This window comes from Scomber japonicus, chromosome 4, assembly GCF_027409825.1.
Source record: "Scomber japonicus isolate fScoJap1 chromosome 4, fScoJap1.pri, whole genome shotgun sequence".
Lineage (NCBI taxonomy): Eukaryota > Metazoa > Chordata > Actinopteri > Scombriformes > Scombridae > Scomber > Scomber japonicus.
The window spans coordinates 463673-488820 of NC_070581.1; the positions used below are offsets into that span (position 1 = coordinate 463673).

Below are 25148 nucleotides of genomic sequence, written 5' to 3' on the forward strand. Positions count from 1 at the left end.
TTACAACAATATTTGTCAACTTAGAGATATTTTAAATATTTAAATCCAAATGTTAAATGTTAGATTTAAATGCTAAATATAAATCTAAATGTTAAATCTAAATCAAAATGTTAAATCTAAATCTAAATCTAAATGTTAAATCTAAATGTTAAATCTAAATCTAAATGTTAAATCTAAATCTAAATCTAAATGTTAAATCTAAATCTACATGTTAAATCTAAATGTTAAATCTAAATATAAATCTAAATGTTAAATCTAAATGTTTCGAGTGAAACTAAATATTTAGCTAATATGCAAATTCAAATGCCGGTAACAGGAAGTACCAAAATAAAAGCTTGAGGAGGTCAGAGTGTGTTTATAGTGGCAAATAACGAATAAACCCCATCTTATCCAGGGAAATGGACTCTTGGACATGGATTATCGTGATAATAACTACCTAAAATAAGAAACACGGTTGGAGAAACTTTATTTGAAGAGTACTGAGTGAGTTTTTAGTGTCACTTTTATGAAGGGTGCCGGACTTATGACCTGTAGCCACTACAGCCAGCCACAAGGGGGCTCACTATGACTGATCTGTCATCCTACACCCTCGCTCCTCCACCCGCTAAAGCTACTCGCGCTGCCCCCAGGGGACTCAACGCCCCCGGAGCCGCAACTGGGGTGCGCTGGGGGGGGTCGAGCTGAGGGATTTCATCAGGCTGATGATACTGAAAGTGATTTTGTCTCTGATTTTCACCAGATTTAAAATTGTATCAAAATTTGCCGTTAAAAAAAACTGTAAAACAACAAGCCAGAAGCTCCAGCTCTGGAGAAACAGATAGCGGACACTCCCAGAGCGCTCCCCGAGAATGGTGCGTCGCCACCCGGGTAAAATACGTGAGGGAGACGGCTGCGAGATTTGGCGCTTTTTTCAAAACTCTGATCTAAAATATCAGATTATACCACTTTCCCTTGGTCGGTTGAGGTCCAGTAAAAAGTATAATGGTCTTTTAACTCTCCTCTAGGCATATATGTATTATAATGTCATGTTTTTTTTACACAGAAAGTCACTTGATCATGCCTTTTAGCCGACATGTCACAAAAACTGTACGGTACATGGCCATATAAAATTAAAAAAATGCTCCAGCGAACTATAAGCAAACAAATCAATGTTGGTCCCATTCAAAGGCAGACATTTTATTGCAGTTTTTCAACATTTTTTATGACGGATATTAGCGGTCCCTCACTAAAACAGGCCATGAAAAGATTGAATTATAATAAAATATTGATAAAAGTACACATTATTCATTAGAAGACACCTAACCCTAAGCAACAAATATGTATATTGTAATACCTATTTTAACTTTATCATGGTGGTGTCATTTCTAACAGGATCTGAGGGTTAAGATGAGTTTTGGTCCCCAGCGGACTTATTTAACTTTATTTCTTATGTAGTATAACCTCAACAAAACATTAATCATTATTTCAAGAGCTGCAGCATTATATATTTGTTTTATAAGGAACTTAATGTTACCTGCGGTCGAGTCGGTCGCTGTCAGGTCGCTGTGCTGGAGGCTGGACTGCCGTGTAGCTGCTGCCAGTAGCTGCTTGTTAGCCTAGCCTAGCTGATTAGCCTTAGGCTAGCTCCGTTCGGTGCGGTTAATTCGAGTTCAGTGGGCAGGATCTCGGCCGGCTGACCCCGGCTGACCCGTAGAGTTATCGCCTCTCCTCCAAATATGGAAAATACACGCCCACTAAAATCCAAGATGGCGCAGTCCTAATGCCCATAGTAGAGGCACAAAACACACTCCCCCAAACCAATGGGTGACGTCACGGGTGCTACGCCCATTCTTTTTACAGTCTATGGGATTAACACCCAGGAAATACACCAACCCCTAGGTCACGCAGATTCGCTCACAGAGGATGGAGACGGACTTCACAATATACAAAGTTTATTGATGAAAAATTGTAATAATTAAAATGACATGCTAATACACAGCCTGAGTGCCAAACAACCAAAATTATATTAATTGCGGTAACAGAAATAATAAATCAATAAATTAACAAGTAAATAACAGGAACAGGGCTAGGATCTAGATGACCGACAGACTACACAAAACCAAAAGGAACGAAGGAAAACAACACAAATCAAAGAAAACCACTACAAACCAAATCACCACGTGTCACACCAAATGAAGGGGAGTGCAAGGGGAACCACCACCCGGGGGCCTGCCGCACACTATGCCAGCTCCTGTCCTGGAAAAGAAAAGAATTATAATACCGCATACAGGAAAACAACTCACACACACACACACACGAGAATAAAATTTACTACACAATGGGCAAAAAAAACCAACCACCAATACACAGAATACAAAAAATAAACAGCAAACAATGAAACAAAACACCAAAACTCAGCTGTGGACGGGTACCAGGAATGGTAACTGAATTACAGACAGGTCCACAGCTGAAAACAATAAAAAAATATACAAGAAAGAAAATAATCTAAACCAATAAACAAAAATAATAAATAAGGAAATTAATCAAACAAAAGTTGTGGTGAGAGGATAAGTCCCAAAGCTGCGTGAGCAGCGGACATTAACGAGATTGTCCCGTTAAATCAGACCATATCCAGTGGCAACAATAACAGTAAATGGAGCGACAGCACCAGGGCTGGAGGCCGTAAAAAGTCATCTCCCGGATTGCCCAGTTAGCAGTGCACTTCCCTGGGCACATGGTTCAAGTACCCCATTACCCTGTTGGGCAACAGGTTGGGGAAGACGATGAACATTGGAATGTTGGCCGGCATTGGAGCGACCAGTTCGACGCAACACTGGCTGAGAGGGCCTGGGTCAGGCTGAGCATCTGCTGGGGCCATCGCAGTAAGCCCAATAAAGCAGGGTTGGACTGGTGCCTCACTGGCAACAACTGCAGAAGTTTCACGGGCCAGCAGCCATAGCTCACCATCTCTAAATGGAGAGTGCTGTGCTGCTGAAGCAGGTGGAGATGGCACTCTAGGGGGGGGCGAGCACTGGACAAGACCTGGGCCTTCAGCATGCCTCGGTGCACCTGCCGAGCCCTATGCAGCTCTTCCACAGGGGCAATGGTATAAACCGTTCCGTCGCCTGATGGGACTTTCAGCACCTGATAAATCACTGATCTCCATTTATCATGGAGCTTGTGCCGACCCCTAACACCACGGTCTCGGAAGTAAACCAGCTGGCCCACCTGCAGAGGGACATCCCGAACATGCTGGTCGTACCGCTCTTTCCGTCGGCTTGCAGCAGCCAACAACCTCTCACGAGCATTATCAAAGGCCACCTTGAGCCTTTCCTGATGTTCCGTCATCCAGTCCTGCACTTCCCTGGTTCAGGGGAAGCCTAGGCTCTCGCCCGAACATCAAAAAGAAGGGCGACTCTCCTATACTTTGATGTGGTGTAGTGTTATAACAAAACAACACCTGCGGGAGACAAGAAACCCAATCCCGCTTCCGGGAGGCTGGCAACGTCCGCAGTAGATCATGAAGAGTTCTATTAAGTCGCTCACGCTGCCCGTTGCCGGCTGGATGGTAAGGAGTGGTTCGCGATTTATCTACCTCATACAAGCGACAGAGCTGTTGAATCAAGGAGCTCTCAAAGCTTCAACCTTGGTCAGAATGAATATGACTTGGGATACCAAATTTGAAGAACCATTCGGTCAGCAAGACCTGAGCCACAGTTGCTGCCTGCTGATCCCAGGTTGGAACGGCCACTGTGTACTTGCTAAACACATAAGTCATTACCAGAACATTCTCCAATCCATTCCGTGAGGGTTCTAACAATGTGAAGTCGATGGCGACAATCTCGTTTGGCTGAGATGCCAGGAGATGACCCATGAAACCATGGGGCACTGACCCCGAGTCCTTGGCAACCTGGCAACGCTCGCATGTCTGAACCCACTGCTTGATGTCGGCAGACATCCCCGGCCAGTAGCAGCGCTGCCGCACCAATTCAGTGGTGCGCTCAATGCCCTGGTGACCATGGTCTTGGTCCAACTGGTAGGGTAGGTAGGACAAGCTGGTGGTAATCCTCCCCCCAGCCGGACAAAATGTCCGGCGGTACAATACACCCTCCAGCTCAACCAAGCGGTCCCACTGTTTCAGGAGTGTCAATGCAGCAGGGGGAAGTTGCTGCCTTTCGTCATGAGTAGGCTTAGCCTGCTTCCTCCAAAAGGGCAGAAAATGGTCACACAAAAGAGCATCCACCTCCTGCAAAGAACGGAGGTCCAATGGGGAATGGCCCCGAAAGACAGACACCATTGACTGGATGGCAGGCACCACTGGGTCTGTGCCTGAAGTTGGTGGGAAGAGCAGTGGGACTGAAGTCCCATGTAGCACATGTTCAGCCAGATACTACCGGGAGAGAGCATCAGCGTTCCTATTGACGCGCCCGGAGCGATACCTGATGTCAAAATCAAAGACAGCCAATTGGGCCGCCCACCGCTGCTCTGTGGCCCCCAACTTAGCTGAATTAAGGTAGCTCAACGAGTTGTTGTCTGTGAAAACCACACACTTGTGCCCCAACAAATACTCTCGAAACTTCTCTCCCATTGCCCACTTAAGCGCAAGGAACTCTAGCTTCATTGAGCTGTAGTTATCCATGTTGCGCTCCGTGGGCCGAAAGCCTCTGCTGGCAAACGCCACTGGCCGAACACCATTATCCGCCTCCTGTGAAAGGACAGCCCCTAGTCCACTGTGACTAGCATCAATCTCTAAGATGAATGGACGTGAAAAATCAGCATAGGCCAACACTGGGGCTGAAACCAACTTCGCCTTTAAGGCCTCAAAGCTTTGCTCACACTGGGGTGTCCATGCAGAGCTCGGTAGAGGGAATGCGTCCTTCCGTGTCTTGCAATTAAGTAGGCGGTAGTCAACACACATACGGAGACTACCATCCTTTTTACGCACAAGGACAATGGGGGAAGGGAAGGGGCTATGCTTTCCCGGATCACCTTGGCTTCAAGTAAGTGATCTATGTGAGCCTTCACCTCCTCATACTCAGAGGGAGGAATCCGTCGGTACCGCTGTCTCACTGGAGCATCATCAAGCAAGGGGATTTCATGAGATAAGGTTGGTACAACCCAAGTCACCATTGTGGTTGGAGAAAACTGCATGATATTTCTGCAGCAGATTTTGCACCTCCATCTGTTCTTGTTCTGCTAAGGCAGATAGGTCCACAGCTTCCACCCCGCCTGACACACCAGCAGCTGCCTGGGAAGAGACTGATGCTGTTGTGGACCTCACCTCTGTCACACCAGCCGGCAAGCTGATGACCTGGGCACTAGTTAAAACCCCAAGGCCAGTACATGGATAGAGGAGGACGTCAGTCGTCCCCACATTGACCACTGGGATGTAAGCGGTACCGCGGACAACCTGGACAAGACAAGGGGAAGCCAGGAACCCTGCTGCCAGGCCGGACTCCGCTGGTTCAGACAACACGGCTTGACCTGCCAGCTGCCACAAGCTTCATTACTCTCCCAGGTATGCGTACTGCCCGCCTGCCCCGAACCCTGGCGGTCCCAATGATGTTCCCCTGACATTCGGTGGCAGCCTGATGGCACCGTTGCAGAGCTTTGAGGACTGGGCCTGGAGCTTGAACCACTGAGGGAGAGTCGAAAAGAGCGGGACCATACACTGCAAAGAGTTCCCGATAACATCTACGGATGATATTGCTTCCCAAGATCCCAGGGACAGCAGATGACCAGGATTCCACAACCAGGGACCACCTTCCCACACAGTGTCACAGCAAGCTCCAAATAGCCAATGTATGGAATACAAAGACCGTTGGCTGCCTGTAGCTGCAGCCAATTACAAGACCGGAGGCGCTCATGGCCCCACGACGCAAAATGTTCTACAAAGAAACTCTCATTGATCGTGGACACCATGGACCCGGTGTCCAACAAGCATCGGACAGTGACCCCACCCATCAAAACATAAATATGTGGACAGGGCACCATTATTTGATCGATGAGATCGTGTGGTGAGCCTCCAACCTCCCCATCTGAGCTTTGGCTCTGCAGCTCAGCGGGCATCAGTTTCCCGGCTGCAGTGAGGAGCGGGAAAATCCAACCAGATTAGAAGATCGGCCAGTGGCAGAGCCAGCACGGGGACAGGGGGAAACCCGCTCACCGTCACACTCGCTGGCATAGTGGCCTGGCTGTTGACACCTTCTACAAATCAAAGGCCCATTGCGAGGAGGCCGAGATGGTAAAGGACGGGCCTGAAAAGAAGGTGCTGTAAGCTTTTGAGCAGTGTCTCTGTCACCGAGTGGAGTGACTGAGACAGGGTGCAAGACCCAACCTTTTCTAGTAGGGGAGCGACCACCACAAACAACAGACCGGATTGGAAATTTCTTTTAAAAATATATTTTATTAAACAATCAATAAAAATAAAATAGGTCGTTTTTATGAGTCCATTTAAAAGAGTCTACCTTTCTTTATGAGTCCATTAAAATAGTCCACCTGGTTTGTGTTGCTTCCAGACCCAGGGACACGTTGAGCTCTTGGACCGCAGGTATGTAGATAGCTTTAAAGAGAAGGAGAGCATATGATGACCATCAGAATGTTTAGCCTATCAATCTTCAGTTGGTAAGATGTACAGGGCAGAAATAGTCTTGGTGGGGGATGGATAATTAATAATAAAGCTTAAACACAAAATAAACAAAAGCCAACTCAGGGCAGGTCAAAATAAATAAACAGCCAAACAGTTGGAAAACAAATTTCACTGTACTCAAAACAAGCCCCCATCCAAGCTATTTAGTAAATCCATGTAAGTAACTGAGGTCAGATTCCTTTAAATTAATACAGAGATAGAAAGGGTACTTAGCTGGAGGAAGGGTGGAACGCGTCCCCACCCCTCCACTGTCTCCTATGGCTTCCCCCTCTTGCACCGTGCGCTCTCTTTCTTGGTCAGCCTGACGTATCAACGGCGTCTTCTCCTTCAGTGGCGATTCCTGTCGCTCCACAGTTTCTGTGTTCCCAAACCGACTCACTCCAGTCGTGACAACCATCGGTTTATGCTCAATCCTTCCTTCGGTCCGGCCGTATCACCTGTTTACGTCAGCCAAGCTGCTCCATGTCCTCCTTCACCGCCTGCTGCTCCTGACTAAAAAAGAAAGTGAAGCACCCACAGCCCTCCCCCAAGTGCTACCCAATTACGCACATGCAGGTGATCAGGTAATTATCGCCGCAGGTAGATGGACAGACACCCACACACACACACACACACACACACACACACACCCTATCACCCTGTGACATGTCCAAACCTTTGACTGGTACTGTACATAACGTCCATATGATTAAAACAAATAAAATACGTATACATATTCATAGGACTAGAGAGGATTCCCAATACTGAACAGCCAATAAGTGTCCTGGACAACAGCTGCAAATTATAGTTTTAGATCTTTCTATATCATTGTATCTTAATGTTTAAAATTTGGCATTCAGATTTTTATATTTTATTTTGTTTTGCTTTTTGATTGCTTTTTTCTCTTTCTCCCATCAATGTTAATTCTGTAACTAAATGTAATGTCAAATGAAACCTGGTCATCTCATCAAGGCCTTACTTAGATATACAGACCCTTTCCAAAAAATTAGAATATCATGGAAAAGTTGTTTAATTTCCATAATTCCTTTCAAAAAGTTAAACTTTCATAGATTATAGATTCAGGGCACACAATTTAAATGATTTCAAGTATTTATTTGTTTATTTTTACATCATTTGGGCTTCCAGCTCATAAAACCCACGAAAACAGGAATTCAAAAAATTTGAATACTGTGAAGAAATCACTATTTACTTCTCAGTTTTTGCAGAAATAAAAGAAAGAAATTAGGATCACATCAAATCAATCAAAATATGGTACTTTCAAAACGATATGTCAATATTCAATACTTGGTTGCCTGCCTCGATGGGACGTGGCATTGAGGCAACCAGCCTGTGGCATTGGGAGTTATGGAAGCCCAGATTTCCTTGATGCTTGCTGTCAGCTCTTCTTTGTTGTTGGGTCTGGTGCCCCTCATTTTCCTCTTGAGAATACCCCATAGATTCTCAATGGGGTTTAGGTTAGTGATGGGAACGGCAGTTCTTTTTACTGTACTGAATCTTTAGAATCCGTTCATTAAAATGATTTGTTCAAAAGATTCGTTCACCGAATCGTTCAGTGCTCTCCAACTCCCTGAACTGATAAACAGCCAAATAATCCGTCATTCAGTTCATGATTCAGCCCTGAGGTTCACGTTCACTTACTGAGGGACGGTGCGTTCAAGGACTATATTATACAATCATTCGCGGGAGACGCAGCGCTGCTTATACATGCACTAAAAATATTACACAGTGAAAGTGTCCTCTGTGCACAGTAAAATAACATAACATGATGCTACACTGATGTTAGCAACACAGCACTAATGTTAGCAGTACATGTACTGAACGTGAATCAACTCCTCAGCCCTCAGTGCCCTGAGTCAGTGAGTGACTGACACAGCGCCACTTTCAGCAGTTCGCGAACGTGATTCGTTCGCGAACGATTCATTGAACGACATGCTGAGGACGTGAATCTCGTTCACGTACTGTGCTGAAAGTGGGCTGAATCATAAACTGAATGACGGCGAATCACGTTTGCGAACGAATCATTGAACGACATGCTGAGGACATGAATCTCGTTCACGTACTGTGCTGAAAGTGGCGCTGTGTCAGTCACTCACTGACTAAGGGACATTCAGTACCTGTACCGCTAACATTAGCGCTGTGTTGCTAACATCATTGTAGCATCATATTATGTTATTTTACTGTGCACAGAGGACACTTTCACCGTGTAATAATAATAATAATAATAATCACGTCCTCCTCACAGTTCTCTGTGTGCAGGCGAGTGAGTGAGTCGCGGCAGTTCCACTCTCGACCGGCAGCCATGCTCGCGGCTGAGCTCAACCGAACTGAATTGAGAAAGGAACGAATCAGTTCATGAAGTGATTCAGTTCACTTCGTTCACTCAAAAGATTCGTTCGTTCGAACGACATGTTCGCGAACGACACAACACTAGTTTAGGTCCGGCTGGCCAGTCAAGCACTGTGATAGCATGAGCATCAAACCAGGTTTTGGTGCTTCTGGCGGTATGGGCAGGGGCCAGGTCCTGCTGGAAGATGAAATCTGCATCTCCATACAGATCCTCAGTAGAAGGAATCATGAAGTCCTGAACTCTAAAACATTCTGGTAGACTGCTGCAGTGACCTTGGATTTAAGAAAGCAGAGTTTACCAACACCTGCACCGGACATTGCAGCCCAAATCATGACTGACTGTGGATATTTCACACTGGACCTCAAGCAGCTTGGGTTCTGTTCCTCACCCGTCTTCCTCCAAACCCTTGGACCTTGATTCCCGAATGAAAGGCACACTTTACTTTCATCGGAAAAGAGGACCTTGGACCACTGGCCAACAGTCCAGTCCTTCTTCTCCTTGGCCCAGTTGAGACGCTTCCTACGTTGCCTCAGGTTTAGAAGTGGCTTGACCCGAGGAACCCGACAGTTGTAGCCCATCTCCCGGATGCGTCTGAATGTGGTGGTTTTTGAAGCTGTGACTCCGGCCTCATTCCACTCTTTCTGGATCTCTGCCAGATTCTTGAATCTTCTCTGTTTGATAATCCGCTGAAGCCCACGGTCATCTCTTTTGCTGGTGCATCTTCTCCTGCCACATTTTGCCCTTCCACTAGACTTTCCATTGATATGCTTGGACACAGCACTCTGTGAACAGCCAGCCTCCTTAGCTATGAACTTTTGTGGCTTACCCATCCTATAGGAGGGTATCAATGATGGTCTTCTGGCCAGTTGTCATGTCTGCAGTCTTCCACATGTTGAATCAAACTGAGACAACTGAACCAAACTGAAGCAATTTAATTAAAAAAATAAAATTTGGGCTGACTTCTTCACAGTATTTTAATTTTTTGAATTCCTGTTTTCATGGGTTTTATGAGCTGGAAGCCCAAATTATGTAAAAATAAACAAATAAATACTTGAAATCATTTAAATTGTGGGCCCTGAATCTATAATCTATAAAATGTTAACTATTTGAATGGAATTATGGAAATTACACAACTTTTCCATGATATTCTAATTTTTTGGAAAGGGCCTGTAGATATCAGTTGTGTCATCCACACATGAATCTCATCAAGGTAAGGCTATAGCCTTACTTAGATGTAGGTTCTGTAGTAAGGCTGTAGCCTTACTTAGATGTAAGTTCTATAGTAAGGCTGTAGCCTCACTTAGATGTAGACTAATCAGTTGTGATTTTATGAGTCATCCACACATTTATCTCATCAAGGTTAGGCTAAGACAGTCATTTGCGTTTTATTGCATGACATAAGTATTTGATACATCAGAAAAGCAGAACTTAATATTTGGTACAGAAACCTTTTTTTGCAATTACAGAGATCAGACGTTTCCTGTAGTTCTTGACCAGGTTTGCACACACTGCAGCAGGGATTTTGGCCCACTCCTCCATACAGATCCTTCAGGTTTCGGGGCTGTCGCTGGGCAATACAGACTTCCAGCTCCCTCCAAAGATTTTCTATTGGGTTCAGGTCCGGAGACTAGCTAGGCCACTCCAGGACCTCTCCACCAAAACGCTCTATCTTTTGTCTCATCAGACTGGTTTAGTTTAGTTTAGTTTATTTGGATCCCCATTAGCTGTTACCCAGGCAACAGCTACTCTTCCTGGGGTCCATGTTAAAATAAATACAACCAATTACATTACAATTACAATATAACATAAATGCATACCTAAAAAGAATGACCCCCCCCCCCCACCCCCACCCCCTTTAAAACAGTGACTTCAAACTTCGTACAATTCCATTAAAACCAGCTTACATAATTGGTATCAAAACACACAAATAATTGAGACAACACTATAAACAACAAACAATCAAACAAGAAACAAAAAACAATGAAAACAAACAAACAAACAACAACCAAGCAATGATACATTAAATATTTTGCTGGCCTCCACCCAAGAATAACCTTTTTATATGTTTTTTAAAACGTTCTTTATTTCCTAATGGGGGCATGTTTATCAGCTACCTCTAAGAACATTTCTGTAAATAGTTCCAGTGCTTTGTCCACATGTTTTATTGAACAGACTTTATCCCATTGTATCTTATTTATGTCCCCAATGAATTCATTTTTACAAAAAGATTTCAAAGATCTCTGGAAGAGAACTTTAGGTCCAACTTTTGGAACTTTGGATTTCCTAACAATTGCCACCAGATTATGATCACTGAAGCCAACTGAGATTGATACAGCCTTTGAGCACATTTCTGTAGCATTTGTAAAGATGTGGTCGATACAAGTAGCAGATTTTTGTCCTGCACTATTTGTATACAATCGAGTAGGTACGTTCAACATTTGAGATAAGTTACACACTTTTGCAATCACACTCAGTTTTCTTTTCAAAGAACATGTTGCTGACAGCCAGTCAATATTCAGATCCCCAAGAAAATAGATTTCTCTCTCGCAGTCTGTAGCCTTCTGCAACATTAAGCATATTTCTTCTAAGTACTGAACATGTGCACAAGGTTGCCTATAACAACACCCTAAAAGAAATGGTTTGGTGTGAGGTAAATGTATTTGAATCCACAGTGCCTCAATATCTGATGTCAAAAGGTCGCCTCTTGTCTTAACAGGTATATGATTTTGGACATATATTGCCACACCACCACCATAGCTGTTCCTATCATTCCTGAAAACATTATATCCTGACACAGCAATTTCATTTACACCTATTGTTGAATCTAAGTGAGTTTCTGAGATGGCAAGTATGTGTAAATTCTCATTCTTAAGTAAGGAAGTGATTTCATGAACTTTGTTTCTTAGACTACATATATTGAGATGGGCAATTTTTAAGCCCTTCTTTGGTAATTTAAGAGACATGATAAATAATTCCCAAATGTAAAATTCTATGTTCCATTTTTACTTATTTTGGTTTCTGTAAGTGCCATTTTTGGCTTTTGATGGTCTCACCGCTGTCTTGGGGTGCTGCTGCGGGGGTGTATGATCAGCCTGTCGTGTCGCAGAAAAGCAATGTCCCCTCTGTCTCGAGCAGCTCTCAATTTAGGCAAGGCAAGGCAAGGCAGTTTTATTTATATAGCGCATTTCATACACAATGGCAATTCAATGTGCTTTACATAAAACAGAAAAACATGAAATTTGAGAAACTTAAAACATACAATTAAACCCCCCCCCCACAATAAAAACAAAGTACAGAAAAATAGAAAGACATAAATAAAATGATTGCAGCATAAAATAATAAATTAGCTTTAAAATCATTAATCATTAATAATTTAGGCATCAGTTCTTTTCTTTTCTGTCGGACAGCATCTGTATAGTCCTCATTTATGTAGATCATTGAGCCTTTGAGGCATTTGGCCCTCTGAAGAATCATTGATCTGTCCTTGTACTTTACCAACTTGACTACAATCGACCTGGGTCTGCTGCCCCCGGACACAGGTTTCCCTGCACGGTGTGCTTGCTCCACCTCAATCGTCCCCTGCAGTTGTAGTTTCACCACAAGGACCCTCTTTACCTTTTCCTCTGAATCTGCCCAGGTTTCTCCTGGTGTCTCCTCGATTCCATCTATGATCAAGTTGTTTCTTCTGGACTGACCCTCCAGATAATCCAACTTGTCGGTGGCGGCCAACAGACTCTCACATATCTTGAAAATTTCTGATTGCATGTCTTTACAGTGATCAGTCTGTTTTATAATACCCATTTTAATGTCATCCACCTCTTTCTGTGTATAGTGAATGCTGGCTTTAATTTCTTGAACTTCTTTTGAGATATCATCCATGCGTGTGTTTGTTGAATCCAGGATTATTTTGACAAAGCCTTTAAAGTTCTCTTGCTGTTGCTGCAAGAGTGCTAAAAACATCTCTCTCTGTTGTTGCATTAGCTCATTCACCTGTGTGAGCGTAATACACTCTTCCTCAGACTTTAGATCTGGTTTCTGCTTCGGTGGCATGTTGCTTCAGTGAGAGGGCTAACAGCCTGGGCCTTAGCCTTGGCTCTGGTTTCAGGCTGCTGGCTGCTGCTGGAGTCTGATGGCTGCCCTGATGGAAGGCTGCTGGCTGCTGGTTAGAGGCCTGGGCTGCTAGTGGAAGCCTACTGGCTTCCTGAGGGAGCCTGAGAGGCTCAGCATATGGAGTAGGCCGAAGCAAGAAGGAAATCCACCAAATATCAAGAATATAAAAAGTCATCCACAATTTTCACCTATCTGTTCACTTAGTATGATCTAAGAACTATTGTAGTGCATTAAATTAGAACTTTGTGATACATTAAACTTAGGAATTCACTCCAAAATCAAGGTGAGGTGTGGAGTGCTGCTAGTCCTGTGGGCTGTGGCTGAGAGGTTGGAGTCTGTTTGATTGAGTGTGTGGACAGGTGTCTTTTATGCAGGTATCAAGTTCAAACAGGTGCAGTTAATACAGGTGGAGAACAGCAGGGCTTCTTAAAGAAAAACTAACATGTCTGTGAGAGCCAGAACTCTTACTGGTTGGTAGGTGATCAAATACTTATATCATGCAATAAAATGCAAATTAATTAATTTTAAAAATCAGTGATTTTCATTTTAGATTACATCACTCACAGTTGAAGTGTACCTATGATAAAAATCACAGACCTCTACATGCTTTGTAGGTGGGAAAACCTGCAAAATTGACAGTGTATCAAATACTTGTTCTCCCCACTGTACATACTCCACTGTCTGCTCATTTATGACAACTGGTGGAAAAGCTGTGGGATTCTTTTTGAAATCCACTATCATTTCTTTAGTTCTAAGGTAGGTGGAAGCTTCTTTAATTTGTTTGTTCATTTACTTTGGTTCAGCTTGAGTTATCATCCCTTAAAAAGCTTCCAGTGCCAAACATCATCTACCCTTCATGTGGCAGCACTACAGAGGTACAAGTTTTACACATGGTTTATGTGACAGCATGTAGATGAAAGAACATGAAACAATCTCAGCCTCTAATAACATCTGTATTTCTCACAGTAAAACAGACCATCTTCATGTACTGGAAAATATAGGAGAAGAACACTTCTTATATGATAACTGGTTAAAAGTCTATAAGGACTTAAACTTTCAACATCACACTGCACAGTAAATTGGTAAACTGTGGACAAATATAAAGACATGCATTACTAATAAGGAGAAAGGAGCAGTAATTGACAAAAACCATTACATCATGTCATTGTGGAAATCAGAAACTGTCACTTAAAGATACGCTTACACTGTACAGTGTCCATAAAGTCTATCCCCACATACAAAGACCACCTTATCAAACATCAAGCATCTTATTATACAATAAGAAGTGGAAATCTAAAGAGTAACACATTCCATGTTATTTTTGTAGTTGGTCATTATTCACAATCAGGGCAACTCCGTTTTGTTTGTGAACTACTAAGTCTATTGAGTAAGTTCGACATGATCTCCTCTCTTTACTCATCAACTCTCTGATACAGCAGTTACATTAACATGCTGAATTAGCTTAAATAATCCTTAACTTTTGGAGAATTGCTACTATTACTGTTGAAATGTTTTCTTGACAATGTACTGTTCTTTATTATATTGTTTAAATTATTCTTGTGTATCAGGGGTGTCTCATTTTAATGTTCAGACTGACTGAACAAAGTCTGTTAAAAGAAAACCTGGAAGTTCATTTTAAATGAAAGCAAAATGCTAAAGATGCTTATTCAAGTCTAAAGTATTTGTCACTACTAAGCTAGCTTGTACACTGAAGTCATCTATTAAGTGTTTCTTGTTCAGTCAATGTGTACACTGGAATTAATCATGGTCTAGCAAACAGCTGTGTAGTAGAACTGTGATGTTGTCTTCTTTGAACAGAATGATCAGAGTTTGTGAACCTTTTAGAATTTGCTCCAGTTCTGCATAGATGACCTAAAATGTGATCAGATTTCTATGTAAGTCCTAAACCCACATGAAGAGACACGACAAAGAAATAAGATAAAAACTTTATACAGTTTAATTACTGGAGGAAAAAACAAAAAGTGTTTTAAGAGGAAAAAGTACATGCTCACATTGTATGAACCTGAACTTTAAAAACTCTAAATTGTCACATGTTAGATTTGTATTAGAAGCAATGCAGCTATACAGTGGTGTTTGGTAAGAATTCCATAGAAAAACAAAAACGGAAAATGCAATAGATAGTACAGAAGACAACAACAACAACAACAACAACGGGTACAGGTTAATATTATAAAAGGCAAGCTCACAATGCAAAGCGGTCACTAAAGTTGGGAGACTTTGGAACAGTGAGGGGGGCGTCACTCTTCTTCAGAAGCACAGGTTTATAATGCCTGATGGGCTGAGCCCTGTGGACCTGGAGAGGGAGGGAAGAAAAAAAAAACAACTATCAGACTGTAGCTGTGTAAATTGATTGATGACATTAAATACCAGTGTTTCCCCGCGGCGCACCACCACTGTTGAATTCTCAGTGCAGCTGCAAAAGTGACTGCTTGAAGTAACGTGACGTTAACTATGTTGATCACTTGCTCGAGAAGTTGCTAGCAGCTAGTTAACCATCCAACTTTGCTTTTGGCTTCGGTGTAGGCTCCATAACACAACCTGCCCCTCCCTTCATAAGCTACTGAAGTCGGGGGAGGACAAAAGCAGACAACCCCACTGTCCCGCATATTGATAGCAGCTCCTTAACACTCCCAGAATCTGGAGCGAGCAAGCAACAGCGCGCACTAGAGAGTGACTGCGCGCATGCACAAAAAACGATGGGTTTTCTATGGCTTTTGCGCATCATATCAATGATATAATGTCACTGTGTGGATCATTAACCTTGTGCTCCCTGGTTATAGTTAGTGAACTATCAGCTTCTATCTGCTCAGATCTCACAGTCAGCAGCAGGAGAGCAGCAGGGGAATCTAGCACACAGTTTGTATGGAAGCCTAATTGTCAATTTGAAAAAAATATTAGTTTTTGAATGAAGGGGTGGAAATTTAAATATTTTTTATCCGATTCATCACAAAAACTAACTCATTAATTGTTCAAAATAATCATTAGTTGCAGCCCTTTTTCAACTTATTATTATTTTCTTCTGTCATATTCAACACTTAAATCACTCATTTTAATTAAACCAAGCTTCCTTGTTGTAAAATTGTAAAAACGAGTGTGCAGTCATCCTTAATATTGCTCATTTATTAAGAGATTGTCTCAGCTACACTTCAGTTAGAGTGAGTGCACTGTGATGGAAAGGGTTGAATGGATTTCCGTCCAGACAGGGAATGAACAGCTCATGTTATTCAGCTATAAAGCTTCAAACTACCTCACATCTCATTTAAATCCAATACTTGACCTGAAATTTCTCGCAGCTACACACCAACAGCTCTGCTTTCACATACTTTACACCTTTCAATCAGAATGAACTGCCATCAAACTACAAGCTTTCACTCCTCTTAGAGAGATTTCAATGCTTTATTATCTGATGGTTTTTAACCACTTAACACACGCCCCTGTTTTTTATGTTGTTAGCCTAAACGACATGCCCAAGTTGTGAGCAGCACAGATCCCACATAGTTTGAGACTCAGAGATGTGTCTGGTATCATTGGAAAGGAAACACTCTCAGGATTCTTGTAAAAGTGTGATTCTGTGACTTACTGACAAAGATAAGAGTGGCAGAGGTTACAATGATGGGGTTGTTTACTCGCCCATAGATTTGCCTTTACAATGACATGTGTACAGACATTCAGGGACCTCTCAGCAGGATATAGACACAATGAGGCCACAGCCACATGTCTTGGCTTCATGCAGTCCAAATTTGGAGTCAAAAGACCAAAAGATGAATTTTTCAGAATTATTTTTCAACAGGTATGTCCATGCGTTTTCCTCAGGTCCTTTTTGGAGACTCCAAATGGACACTTGGTTACCATGGTTACCAAAGCTGTATAACCACAATCAAACACCTATAACTTCACATCCCCTTTGCCTACAATCAAAATCTTGGTCTCTAATGAAAGCTGACACCATATTATTATTATTATCATTATTATTATTATTATTATTATTATTATTATTATTACATATAACCATATTTTTTTGTTTGGCCATATCTATCTATCTATCTATCTATCTATCTGTTTATTTTGGTATAAGTCATATGTCAAGTCGAAGAAGAACCAACCGTGTACCAAAATGCCGAGTGCGTAATGATATATGGTTCAACTCTTTTACACACCGGGCGCACGCCGGTTACGCTTGGAGTTTGTTTATGGACAGCCAAACTTAATAGCTTAGTGTCATACACCGTTGGAAACCTCTGACTATTGGCTAAAAGGTTATCAACTTCATTTCACCGAATATTTCCATAGGCTAGAACAGCAGTCAATCAAAGCCATGTCGTCATTGTTGTCGGTCACATGTCCTCATTGGCTTTGGAGACATGTACTGCCTAATCCTAAACACCGATTGGCCTGTGTGTGGTGTCGTCAGAAGCAGAAGAGGCTCACCGCGTAAACATCTAGTCACGTGTACTCTGAGATGGACGTGCAGGTCAGGAAATGACATAAACGGACCGTATATGGTTTGTTATTTGTGTTATTACGTTACGTGTTGGACTAAATACATGTTGACATATTGAGGAAAGTATTCCGGTTTTATGGAAACGGATTTCATATTTCACAAGAATGGATATTTGGCGAGCTGTACAGAAAGTCCTGAGTCATAAGATGATCGTTGTGGATAAAGGGAAGACTTTGAAGGTATGTAGCATTATAGCCTTTCTTACTTAGCTCAGGGGCTAGCCGAGCTAACCGCTAATACTATTACGGCTGTGAGCAACCATATAAGTGGTGAGTGGTCTTGAATGAATCAGGAGAATCTAAGCTTTCCAACGATGTACGGCATGAATATATATATTTAAGGGTTGGTGTTTAAAACATCCAGAAGAACTTGTGGCTACCTCCTAACATCCGTCCCGTCCCGTAGACGGAACAGCGTGCGTTAAGAGGTTAATGAATCCTAACTTTTGTTTGCTGACTGCACATACACTGATGGCACAGGCTGCCTGCTCATCATTCACACAGTGACAGCAGAGACTTTAGGAGCAGTGTGTAGAGGACCTGCTCTACTTCTTGAGTCACAGCAGCTCTGATCAGAGGCCTGTACTACGAAGCTGGATTTTCTCTTATGGAGGTAACTTCAGGGTTAACCCTGGGTTTTCCATCCTACAACGCTGGTTCACTTCTTACCGGGGTTTTCAGAACTTGTGTCAGGAAACCTGACAAAAAGTCTAAATAAGAACATCTTGAGTAATCGCTGCAAAAGTGCAGAAAAGCAGAATTTTATTCATATTTTTTAATTGACCAAAATATATATTTAAAAAATAAGCCTTGAGGCACATGAGGGATATTATTCTGTATGTTATACAGTTGGTTTGAAATCATTCACTCAAATGGTTGAAGCACATAATAGGTTTGTATGTGTTCATATTTATGAAGAATAATTGTCTGCTCCTCCATGGTAAAGTAGGCTGCTCTGCAGGGTTTCTACATGTTTGTGATTGGTCAGACACTGCAAACACTCAGAGATCCATATTGGAAAACCCTTGGTTCAATTACCGAGTTGATAACCAGGTTCGTAGTACCGTTTATCCAGATTGTGAATGTCTGGATAAATCAACCCAGGTAATGGAGAGATATCCTGGGTATGTTAATCCAGCTTCGTAGTACAGGCCTCTGAACCTCAGACACTATCTGATTAAATCTAAATCAAATGAGTGAATGTGATGTTTTGCAGTTACCTGTTCGTGGCGTAGCCTGACAATCTCCTCCTTCACCCGCTGCTCCTCCTCTCTTCTCCTCTCCTCCTCCACCATGGCCCTGTGTGCCTCCCTCTCACTGGCCAGCTGCTTGCTCTCCTCCCACTCCCTGGCCCTCCGGTCTGTTGCCAGCTCAAAGGGCTCTACAGCTGTGGAAGAATGAACACCTTCAGACAATGTAGCAACAAGGTGGCAGTGAAGTTCAACAGTAGTGCTGTGAGAACAGCTCAGCCTTACAAATTCACTGTAGACTATTCATCCCATGACACTTGCTATATTAGCTAAAAATACACTACAGTGAGCAGCTGTTTAGGAAATGACTGAACCTTGATGTCACTAAGAGCATCTGCCTTTAGATGAGATTTTAATTACTGCTCTAATAATGGCACACTTACCCACTATAGCCCTATGCTCCAGTTTGGGCTGGAAAGGCTCTTTGTGAGTGACCAGGTTGGGCCTGGCTTTGAATGTTGCGGCTTCCTCCTGCCGCTTCTGCTCCTCTTTCACCTGCAGTGCACAGAGGTCATTTTTCAATGTCTACAGAATGGTAAAGAGTGATTGATAAATGCTCTTCCTGTGTGTTGAGTGACGTACCAGATGTTCCTGCTGGCTGCTCTTCACACTACTGCGTTCATCAGTCAGCAGTGTGAAGGGTTTCGGCTTGGTGGGCTCTACCTTTACCTTCACAGGGAGGACCACTGTGTCGAAGCACGGCAGGAGCTGAGCCTTGAACTCTGGAACCTGGAGAGGTTGAAAGGAAACGTGGGACATACTGGTTATGCAACTTGTTTATCATGAGGTGTAAGGACACAGGTTGGGTTGAAGTGTGACTCTACCTCTTCATTTCGATTCTCCTGCAGCTTCTTCTCTTTCAGCACCCTCCTCTCTCTCTCCCTCTCCTCAAAGGAGAAAGGTTGCACCTCCACATGGTGTTTCTCGGGCAGCCGGGGCTGGAAGGGCAGCCCAAAGTGAGGAACTGGGGGGGCCTTGACTGGTGAGGGTGGCTTCACCTGAAGAGACAAAAAGTAAAATAAACTTTCAGCTTAAAAAGTAACTAAATCTTTCCACAGTAGGTCTATTGAGTGAGCAGCTAAATGTGTCCTCACCTCCTCAACCTTGTCCACACGGACCCTGTTCTTGAGGGCAAAAGCTGGAGACTCTGGCACAGTCGGCAGCACAGTTTTCTTCTCTGGAACTCCCTGTTGATAGGAACAAGTCTTTATGGTGCTTTCACACATTAAAAGCTTTACATTCTCTCATTTGACACATATGTTGCAGCAGGATTTAAACTCACCACTACTTTCTCCAGGATCTTCTTGGGCTTTGGATTGGCCTTGAATTTAATCCTGTGATTTAAACACAACGTCAGTAAACAGCCCCTAAAATTCAATGCTTTGTCTGACAGGAAGGCACTGTAGGCTAGAGCGATGGTTCAAAATTCCTCCAAGACCTTCAGGAAGACCACAGAACAATTCATTCTGTGATTGGGCATCAATAACTGTGACAATATAAGATGATAGTGAAATGGAATGCGCAGACTCTCCTCAAATAAGTATCCAAATAAAGTGAAGTTTCATACTTCTGAAGTTTCTCCGCCTCTTCAGCCTCCAGTTCTTCGCTGCTCTTAGCACCGGTTGGTCGGCTTCGTTGGCGGGTCATCAGGTGTGGGGAGTGAGGCTGGGTGAGCTTCAGGTGGTTGCCCTTTACTGGGCATGGCCCTGATTAAAAACAAACAGACAAACATTAGAAGCTGTGTGATGGAGTGTTAGGTCTCTAACAATCTCAAGACTTTAAAAAAAAAAAAAAAAAAATCATTATTAAATATAAGCCATCTCTTGCACACCTTTCACCAGATTCTGGCGACTGGGCAGATGGAAGCGGTCTGGGATTCGTTTCTCATACTGTTGTATAGCCTGGGCCATGGGTACATAAGCAGCTGCTCCCCGCTGCAGGACACAATGTCATAAAACAAAAGTGAGTAAAATGTATTGTTATAACACTTTTTACAGACCAAAAGTCATATTTAATGATTTAAATAGGTCATGATTAGAGTATGGTTAGTATAACTCACGCAAGCAGAGTCTGCTTCTTTATGGGCTCTTCTAGATGCAGCCCTGGTACGACTGCTTGTGCTTAAATGGAACTCTTCAGGTACAGTTGCGGACAGGGCCATTTTTTTGGGTGGTGGCACTGAAAGAAAGTGATTCAAACTTCTATTCAACACAGACAATTATCAATCACAACTTTCAGATCTTGTAAATGGTAACTAATAAAAAGGTTGTGGTCTGGTGTATTTAATAACTGCAGTAATGTGAACTCACTGCCAGCCAGAGCAGCTTTGTAGCTGGCTTCGTTCCTCTTGCGTCGCAGTGCCACCTCCTTCTGGAGGTTCTTGATGCGCTCCAGCTCATCATCTACAGAGCTATCACACATCAAAAGAATGATCAGTAAACACCAAAAAGTTATTACTGGCTTTTCCATTTGAGCTTGTAATTTAAAATGGAAATATTCCAGATATTTGGGGTTTTCTGCAGAAATGTAACAGGAGAACATCTCGCTTACTTTTTGATTACTGGTTGTTCTGGAGCGTTTGCGCCTGCTTTGCGTTTCGACACCCTGAAAGTGGAGAAACTGCAGGTGAGTAAACAGACTCTCCACATGGCACAGGATCACACAGGCATGGACTCAACATTTCAATATCGCCACACAATAACCCATCACTATGTGTTACTGATATTCAATAAACCAATAGTCAGTGTCACATGAGTATATGAGGAGTGATGAGTGGGACTGTACCTGCGTGGTTGTGCAAGGGGCCGACTAGAGGACCTGGTCTTTGGTTTGGCGCCACCTTGAGCAGAAGTTCCAGCACCCCAACATGTGACTATGTTTGGAGCCACTGATGTGCCTGAAATACCAAGCAGTCCATAGGAGTACACATTAACCAAGTCTGGAAAACTTAACTCGGTTACAAAAGACTGAACCATAAAGACCGCTGTATGCTAAATGTTTGAGGCCTAACCCCCTCCACAAATAACATGTTTTGGGGATTTTTAAAGAAATTGAACATTCTAGATACATAAAACTATTTTCAGCTAACATTAAAAGAGTTACTCTGTTATAAATGTGATTGCCATGGTAACATGCATCACACAGTAAACAGCTGCACATCTTCCAGCTTTATTAGATCAGACTAGATGTGTTGGACGAAATAAATATCCAGTAATTCAGAAATCGATAGTCATTTACATTTGGAAACCTGTGTGGGCCAAAATGTGAGTCTACCTCTGACAATTCCTGGAGTCAATGCAAGTGTTAGCTGACTGATATATTGGTCAGGCTCTAATATTAACACCAAAAAGCTTTTTGAAATACAGGGGGAAAAACTACATGTCAGTTGCAGAAAGCTGGTGTCCAACAGAAGATATAGAGTGCATCTATACTACCAATAATCCAAAGAATACTAACCCTCTTCAACATCCTGGACCTGAGGGTCTTCGATGGCTTTGGGTTCCTCTGGCTCCATAGTTCTCATAGGGGTGAAAAGGTGACCATCTCCCATTGTGGCTTGTTGTTCTGCATCAAAGAGACAAACAAGATATGGAAATAATCTTACATATTGGTTGCTTGGTGAGAACACTCGTGTTACCGCTGTTAGCTGCAAACTGGGGTGTTGGCATCCTCTGTAGTTGTTTTTCTTCCTTTGTAGCTTCGCCACAACATTGATGACTTATAGACTCGTGTACTGTATGAATGTAATGTCTTTGTTATTTTGTCCACCAGCTTTTGTCCTGATAAGTGAGCAGTTTATTGTTGCTAACTTTGTTAGTTAAGCAGGGTTAGCCATACACAATAACGTTAGCTTTCAGTATTTAGGAGGATGCTGCAGTCAACAACAAAGATCTGATAGATGTTTAATGCAACGTAACAACAGTTTAATCACTAACATGGAGACTTACCAAACCAAGTATCATCGCTGGTCTCCAACTGATCAAAGTCAGTCACGTAGGACGGGGCGTCGAATTCATAACGGCTACAAGCTCCACTCGGGCTTTCGTCAGCCATTCCTCACCTCTTACTAACTAACGATGAAATACAACACAAATGTGGATATTAGTTAACTTATACATATATACATTAAGTTGTTTCTACGATAAGCAACCATAACAATGACCTAACGTAACAACAACTATGAACGTAGCTAACATTCACAAGATGAGCAAAACAGAAACAACAACAACAACAACAACGTAGCATAGTTCAGTATTACTGAACTGCCTTTCGGCGTAAGTGTTTCTTCATAAGCAAGCTATACGATAAGTTCATGTTTGAGAAACTACTACCAATTACTGCTAACGTTAGCTTAGGTTAACATTAAATCAACAGCCTCTTTATACAAGCAACTGTTTCGGTTCAACTGTCAAATTATTCGAGTTAATACAAAAGGAATGTTTCTACATTGCGTTATTATCTAGTTTAGCTTACATTCGTTTTTAAAAATTGCGAATAAAATAAATAAAGTTCGTTGTTGCTCTTACCGCGTCCGTACAGCGCAGACCTGCTCGAGTTATGAGCTGATGAACTTACGTTAACTGTTTGAATTTCCTCCCTTTTAAATCGTCCAATCGCTGAGGCCGTGTTCCTCAGCTTGCCGCTCATTGGCTCATACCGTTTGAGCGTGGCCGCGAACGTAAAAACAAACGTGTACGTGACACGGATTTAATGTGAAGCATTTTATTTCATAACACTTTAGATAGGGCTGTGAATACTTCAAAATATTGAGAGAGAAGTTATTCAGACAATAGAGCATATCAGTAACAAAGCAGGGAAATAAAGCATGTTTTCAGAGGAAGTAAACTGGACAAAGTCAATTTTACAAAAGGGAAAGTTAAAGGAGAAGAACTTGGACTTCTTGGTGAACAATCTCACTTGGGAAACATTTTATTCACAGATGTAAATACCTCAAGATAAAACCTCACATCAACGATTGGAAGAATGAACTCAAGCTACTGTATACAAGAAATCCTTGTACTACATGACAAACAATAAGGCCCAGAGACTATTTTCTTTAATGGACTTATTTACCCTTCTAGAATGAGACCCTCACATTGTTATTTATTTTTTCTTTTCTTCTTTTGTTTTATTGTATTGGCTTCTCTTCATATCTTACAAGCTGATTCAACGTCTTCAATTATGGTATCACAGAATGTGCTTTAAATGTTTGTATTGTTATAATACTGGAATACATTTTTTTTTTAATTTACAAAAGAAAAGTCATTTTTTCTCTTTCTTCAATAAACGTTGTCCAATAACAAATAGTACAATATAACAATAATTCCAAGCAGCATATTGACAGAAACAAAACATGAATCAAATTAATTTTAAGGGGGTTCATCAAGATATAATAGTTCAGATAGTCTCTATAGGCACTTCAGTTTTCCAGTTTAGGACTGTAAGAAAATTCATTTTTAACCGTTACAGAACTTTACATTTGTGTATGTAAAATGTACCCATAATCACAATATTATTACTAGAGCCCGACAGATTTATTGGTCCACTGATATTGGCCTATCACAGATATATTGGTATGGGCGTATTGTCCAATATCTGTTATATAGGCAGCATTTTATATATATATATATATATATGTACACATACATACATATGTTATAATTGCATTTTGGGGTAGTTTTATTTAGTTTTTAATTTTATTGTTGTAAACATTTGTTTTTTTCTATATCACTATTTTTTGAGCTTCTGTAGCAATGAATTTTCCCCACTAAAATATCAATTCTGATATATTGATATCAGAATTGTTTTACTCCTTAATATCGGTATTGGCATCTGCCCCAAAAATCCATGATTGGTTACGCCATAATTATTACATATAAATTTGACATGTTTTGATTTGTATGATCAATAAACAAAGTAGCAGATGCAGGTATCACAGATGAATATTGTAATGTTCCTTTAATCAGATTCTTCAAAGCCACAGGAACAGCTTTGAAAAGGGAAGTAAAGTGAAGTCAATATCAAACAGCTTTCTGTTCTACATTTGCCCTGAACTGAATCTCTCAGGCAGTTTCCTCTCAGTCTACAGTCTGCTGCTACACAACACATCTGGATGTTGGTGGCCCTCCTATGCTCACACACATTTGTTTTTTTCTATAGTCTTATATATACTTTGTAGTTCATTTTTATCTTCATAGTTCAGTTTGAGCTTTCTTGCATGTGTCTACTCAGAGTTTGTCGCTGCTCTATATATAAAAGGTTCTGCTAGAATTATGAAATGTATTGGTTTCAA

The 25148-nt window shown here is 41.9% G+C and overlaps 1 protein-coding gene across 1 annotated transcript; it reads right to left on the reverse strand.

Annotated features, from left to right (window-relative positions):
- Positions 1 to 15026: 15026 nt before the first annotated feature.
- tpx2 (TPX2 microtubule nucleation factor) lies at positions 15027 to 23398 on the reverse strand. Its single transcript, XM_053317047.1, has 16 exons — positions 23383 to 23398; positions 22804 to 22926; positions 22313 to 22420; positions 21641 to 21752; positions 21407 to 21460; positions 21166 to 21266; positions 20916 to 21034; positions 20688 to 20790; positions 20424 to 20562; positions 20139 to 20190; positions 19951 to 20043; positions 19681 to 19854; positions 19439 to 19585; positions 19240 to 19351; positions 18827 to 18993; positions 15027 to 15399 (listed from the first exon to the last, which is right to left on the reverse strand). Exons 2-16 carry the CDS (start codon positions 22907 to 22909, stop codon positions 15289 to 15291), a joined length of 1698 nt encoding a protein of 565 aa, XP_053173022.1. The 5' UTR covers positions 22910 to 22926; positions 23383 to 23398; the 3' UTR covers positions 15027 to 15288.
- Between the last annotated feature and the right edge of the window lie 1750 nt (positions 23399 to 25148).